The sequence below is a fragment of the Apis mellifera genome, linkage group LG1 (assembly GCF_003254395.2).
Source record: "Apis mellifera strain DH4 linkage group LG1, Amel_HAv3.1, whole genome shotgun sequence".
NCBI lineage: Eukaryota > Metazoa > Arthropoda > Insecta > Hymenoptera > Apidae > Apis > Apis mellifera.
The window spans coordinates 24,087,878-24,094,683 of record NC_037638.1 but is presented as its reverse complement, the minus strand read 5'-3'; the positions used below and the strand labels follow the sequence as shown (position 1 = coordinate 24,094,683).

Sequence of the window (6,806 nt, the reverse complement as noted above, 5' to 3'; positions counted from 1 at the left end):
ATGATCGTTATGGTTTTAATATGAAATATACCTGTTCATTCGAAAGACGAAATATTCGTATACGATTGTAATGAGTCGTCAAACATTGTCATTTAAATGACGTGAATTCAGAGTGTATTTTGAACATATATTCGAAACATAATTAGCACGATTAAAAAGAAGAAGGAAAGATGCTTCTCCTTATTGATTTGATACAAATAATAAAAAATTATATTTATTGGCGATTTCAAAAATGAAATTATAATTGAGCAAAAAGAATTGTTTTGCAATTGTTAATAATTAAATCCGGTGAATATTAATTTCATGATTTAATATAACATATGTAAAATATAACTCATAATGTAGACATGAGAATTACTTTCGTCAAACGTATTGTAATGTTTCGGGGCATTTTTGTGACTTACCTTTAGGTATCAGTATTCGTTTCTCACATAATTTAGAATAAGTTAGCGTACATTAAAAATCGTTTTAATGTAATATTGTAATTAATCGTATCTCAAATCACAGTTAAGTCGTTGTATTTTGAAAGACTGTTTTCTTTATTTAAGTGTAACTAACTCTTATTCTTTTTATTATATTTTATTTTTTAATTTTTCATTGTAACTTAGGCGATAATTTAACGATGTGATTATGTTCCACACGTTATTGTATCGACTATTCATTGTGACAGTAATTGTATTATATTATAATGATAATATAATAAATTTATTAAAAATATCTTTTGGTTTCTTTGTCTTTATATTTGAACATAATTCGATATATAATTCGATAAGATCCCTATATTTTTTTATATGAATTCTATATTTTTTTCATTCATATCAAATGTATAATTCGTTGGAAATTAATCAAAATTGTTGAAAGTTAATCGATTAAGCGGATATTTCATTTATAATCAAGAAAAATATTCGAGAAATCGTCATTAATAATTAAATTTCACTTTGATTTTTAAATTATCATCCATTTTCTTCTGTCTAGTTAACCTATTGTCCTTGATTATAAAAATCATATGATATATCATATGATATATTGTGTCATGATTAAATTTTTTTTTTTTTCATTAAAACTATCACTGATTTATACAAAACATTAGTATGTTATATAAATTTTACTACATGATTATCATATGTAAAAAAATAAAAAAAAATATCGTTTATTTTTATATATAATAAAATTTATATTCTGTTTTTTCGATTCTTTTTATATCTTTAATTTATCCATAATTATTTATGAAACTATCCAATTTTATACTTTATTTCTGAATTTTTTGATTGTATAAAAATATTAAATAATTTAATAAGATTCGATATTGAATCAAATGCAATATACAAATTATAAAATATTCCAAATAAAATTATTTAGAATATAAATTGTAGTAATTGTAATTATTAATATATTAATAATTAGTAATAATTTTATTTTTACTTTTTATATTTTTATAACTTGATAAACATAGAACAATAAAGATAACATGTATTATAGTATTAGATGTATAACAATATATCTTCTTTGACATAAAATGCAAAAATATCATTAAAATATATTATAAATCATATTACATAGAAGTTTTATAAAATCAATTAAAAAATGTGTATAATGTATTTTTTTCAAATATATACAGTATACAAATATGTATACATATTAATATATATAAATATGTATATTTAAATAATAAAATATTTTAAAAATATTTAAAGTGACACAGATTTCTTATGGTATCACAGAAATAATATATTAATGTATAAATAAAATTATAATACACATCTTTTAATTATATTTTATATATATTTATATGTACAAATAAATATTGAAAAAGTACATTTAAGCGTAAAGCATGAAAGTATAAGTACTATAGATATACAATATTATAATACTTTTTCATAATTTTTGAAGATATAGTTGAAACATATTAGCAACAAGTTAAAATAATATATAATTTTTTGAATAATATTCTTATTTAATAAATTAATTAAAACTTTAACAATAAAAAATTGCGTATTTTAAAAATATTAATATTAACAATTTAATATATATAAATTATATATATATATATAATAATATATATTTATAATATATGTATAATCTATAATATATATATATAAAATATATATATATAATATATATTAATGAATATAAATATAAATTAATAATTTGTAAGTTTATTATTTATTATTCTGTAGGCGGTTCACGTAAATAATTTTTAGGTACGTAACCTTTGTTACCGTAACGGTCCTCCATAAGCCACCATTCATCATTTCCTTTTTCATCATGAGGTCTAACGAGTCTTAATGCTTGTCCTTTAATGACAGATAATGTTCCAGGTATTTTTATAGAAAAATCATATTCTGCATAGTAAAACTGAAAAATATTATTTATTTTAAATAATAAATAAAGGAATTTTTATTATATAATAATATATAGTATAATTAATATTACCTCATAGTTTAAATTTTGATATTGCTGGACTCTAGGAATTTGTTCAATATTACCGTAATAATGAATCTCTTTATTCATTTCTTTATTAATATTAAGATCTAGCAATTCTTGCAAATGTGATTGGAATGTAGATTTGAGTTCTTTTTCAGGAGAATCCATACAAATTAAATCAGGCATAGATGTATTATTACATTTATTTGATGCTGTAACTTCATTAGTAACTTGTGGTATATTTTGAAGTTGCAAACTTTTAGCAGGTAAAAATCCTTGAGCAACTCCATTATCTACAAACCATCTAGAATTATCACCCATAGGATCTTGTTTTTTAATAACTGCAACCAATGTTCCACGTGCTGCACCCATATCCAAAGATGAAGTGCTTGGTACATTTTCTGTAACAACATATAACTTATCATTGAAATATTTATTTTTTAATGAAATTCTTTGTCTTTCACTTTGTGGGCACCAAGTGGATTGAGCTTCTTCTACACGTGGATTTGATCCAGCAAATGCAAAACGAGTTATTTGATTCCATAATAAATTATGATTAACTAAAAATGATTCCAAAATATCCTGAGATGTTAATTGAGTTGAAGTCTATAAAAATAAAAAAGTAATAATATAAATAAATTGTATAATTTTATATACAGTTATACATATATATACAATTATACATTATACAACTATATATTATATAGTTTTTATATATTTATCTATATAATTATTTTATATAATTATTTTAGTTATATATATTTATTATTATTTATATTTTTTTTTTAATTTTATAAATTTGAAATACCTCACAGAGATTTAAATATCTTTTGGTAATTTTTCCACATAAAAGTTTTCTAGCATGTGCAAAAGCACTAATACAATTTATTAATATATTTGTTGCTGCATCAATGACAATTGGTAATTCTTCTCTTAATTGATGTGTTAAAGCTTCATAGTTACTTTTAGCTGTTGATAGTTCATCTTGTGCCTATAAAAAATAAAATATTTTAATTATAATATTTAGGAAAGTAATTAAATATAATAATTAATAAACTTACAATTTTTGATTCTTTATATTTTTCACTTTTAGAAATAGCAGCATCATAATCTAATAATTTATCATGTGTCTTTGTTATTAACACAGCAGGTCCTTCTAATAAAGTTGCCAAACAATTTACTGGTTCACTAACTCTATTTTTTAAACATATTTTTAAGTCTTGAATAAATTGTGACCAAATTATGGATCTTATATCTCTAAGTTTCTTTGCTTCGATATTTACTGTTCCTTGATAATACTGAATTATAAAATCTGATATCATTTCTCCTGAAATAGCTTCATCACTTAAATATGTAAGACAATTTTCAACATCTTTAGATAATTGTAGAGTACATTTTTCAACAGATCTGAATTGTTTCTCCAATTCTTCAAATTCTGGATCAATAGCAACATTTGTTAATCCTAGAGTTGAAGCTAATCGTGTACTCAATCTAGTAGACATTTTTGCTACAGAATGCATATTAAGTTTAGCCATTTTTCTTATTAATGTATTGTCATTATCTAAATATTTTGATACTAAATCTTTTCGACGTTTATATTCGTTAATATGACTAGCAACAGCAGTCATTGTTTTCCATGCTTCCTCAACTGTATATTTATCAGGATGATTGTCCTCAGTACACTAAAAAGAAAGAAGTATTTAATTTTAAAGAAGTTTATAATACATTAATGATAATATATATATCATTGTGTGTGTAAATATTATCATTAACTAACCTTTACTAATTCATATAAAATAAGAGGATATTTTAATATTCTTTGTACTGGTTTTATAAGAATAGAACTCATATCAAAACAAGCTATTTGATATCGTAATGTTTCAATACCTTTATTAAATATTTTCATTATTTCTTCATTATTTTCATACTGAAATTATAAAATGATACATAAAATAGATATATAAAAAATACATAAAAGAATATAAATAAAATATAATAACCTTTTTTAATAAACCTAAAGCAGCTTCATGATTTCCACAATATTTAACATAAACACCTTTTAGTTTTTCATTCATTTCTATAAAGCAAGGGCCAATAGTTTGCAATTCTTCATCACATCCTTTCATTGCTTTTAATATCATATCTAATAATTCTTCTGCAACTTGAATAACATCATAAAGATTTCCAAATAAAGTAATCACGTCTATTCCCAAAGATTCAAGTTGATTTGGAGTATGTAAGTTAAATGTTTCATATGTTAACTTTAAGTCACGTACATATTCTTTTTCAGTAAGAACTAATTCTGATATAACATTTTGTCTTTGATCTGCCCTCTTTTGTTTAATTTCTAAATTATCATTATCAGCAATATTAATTTGCTGATTAATATTACTTGAAATGTCAATGTTTTCTATCATATTTTTTTGTAAAGGAGTTCTACCCGGTGCAGGTACAGGTGGTGCTGGTCTATGCGGTTCTGAAAGTCTTTTTGATTTTTGTTCATCTGTTTTTTTAGGAACTTCTTCTTCATATGGTATTATTACAAAATCTTCAAAAATATCTGTACTAACATCTGATGATTCTGTAGATAATGGACTTAAATAACTTCTTGGACATAAACCAATTTTACCAAAGTGATCTTCAACATTAACCCAATCTGAATTTGCCATGTTGATTACTTTAACAGTATCACCTTCAAAAATACTTAAATCTCCATCCATTTGAGCTTTAAAAGTATACTCTACTTTTGCTTCAGTTCCTGGCATTAATTCATTATATTGTACTATATTTATTTCTTGATTACACAAATTTTGTTCATTATTTGTTTCATTACAGTCTACTATAATATTAACATAAGATATAGGAAAAATGCCATTTTGATTATCTTTTGTACCTTCTATCCATTCTGAATCTATGTGTTTAATGAGGTGCACTACTTCGTCTGCTTCAAAACTAAGTTCATTTGGAAATTGAGAATTAAATGGATATAAAGTTATAGCATATGGTTTTACATCTACTGTATTTAAATTACTTATATTTTTTAAACTTTCTGTTACATTTGAAGAAATTGATTTGAATTCAGGAAATAAATCATAATAATTTGGTGCAGGTTCTTCAACAGATATACTTGTAGAAGGCATCTCAATGTTTCTATATATACTTTCATTGTAATTTATGGATGAAGAATTATCTGCTGCAGAAGCTGTATCTAATTGATCTACATTGTTATTTATATAAGATATAAAATCTTCTGGAAACATTCCTGTTTTACCATTTTCTGTTGTTCCATAACACCAACCATCTTCAAGAATTTCTGTAACAGTGATTATTTCACCTTCTACTAAATCGAGTTCTCCTTCTAGTTGAGCTTTTAAACTAGTTTTTATTCTAGCTTTTTTCTTTATAATCTTTTTCTCTAAGGCTTTCTAAAAGTAATAGTTTATTTATAGATTTCATTTACATTTTTTTATTTGTGTTGTTAATTTTATTGATTATTTATATATTAAAAAGTTAATTTATATAATAAATATACCTTTAATAGTTTGGTATCAAGTTGCCATACATGTGTTAAAGGAAAAATACCCTTTTTAGTATCTATTTGTCCTAAATACCATCCAGATCCAACATTTTGTAATCCTATGATCATTTCTCCTATTCTCATATAAATATAATAAAAAATAAATAAAAGTAACTTTATTTTAAATTGAATATATCAAATAATTTATATAATATTTATATATATATAAATACCTTGAGAAAAACATAAATCTCCATCTTGTTGTCCTGGAAAGTCAATAATTGATATAAACAAAGTTTCTGAATCATGTAAAGATGGAATTTCTACTTTATGTAAATGATTCGAAGGAAACTTTCCAGTTCTGCCTCGAGATTCTCCATAACACCAATGTCTGTCTATGATACTATATATCTATTTCAATTTTACGGAAAAAATAATTTAATTATTTATTTATTTACAACAAAATTATAAATGTTTATAAATATATATATATATGTATTTATAAAATTACCAAAAAATATTCTCCTTTGTGTAAACTTAATTCTCCATCAATAGTTGTTAAAAAATCAGATAAAACTCTTGTTAATAATCCTGGTTCCATTTTTAAAAATTTAAATTAATTTTATTTAATTTTTAAAAATTATAATTTCTAATTTTAGAAAAATTGACACTTTGTCAGTTCCGTGATAAGATCTCTAGTCACGTGGCAAAAATATCTGTTTGAATGTCGATTTTCGAGTTTAACTCGTACACGAATATACGTTAATGTGAAACACTATTGAATTTTTTAAAATATTATAACAACACAAGATATAATAGATATATATAAATATGTAATGTATAAAAACATTATTGTATATTATAT

The 6,806-nt window shown here is 22.6% G+C and overlaps 1 protein-coding gene across 1 annotated transcript; it reads right to left on the bottom strand.

Moving 5' to 3' along the window:
* Window positions 1-2,129: 2,129 nt before the first annotated feature.
* Window positions 2,130-6,779, bottom strand: LOC724415 (dynamin-binding protein). Its single transcript, XM_006571612.3, has 9 exons — window positions 6,453-6,779; window positions 6,175-6,352; window positions 5,957-6,075; window positions 4,425-5,849; window positions 4,202-4,351; window positions 3,486-4,106; window positions 3,233-3,415; window positions 2,434-3,030; window positions 2,130-2,355 (listed from the first exon to the last, which is right to left on the bottom strand). Exons 1-9 carry the CDS (start codon window positions 6,540-6,542, stop codon window positions 2,167-2,169), a joined length of 3,552 nt encoding a protein of 1,183 aa, XP_006571675.2. The 5' UTR covers window positions 6,543-6,779; the 3' UTR covers window positions 2,130-2,166.
* Between the last annotated feature and the right edge of the window lie 27 nt (window positions 6,780-6,806).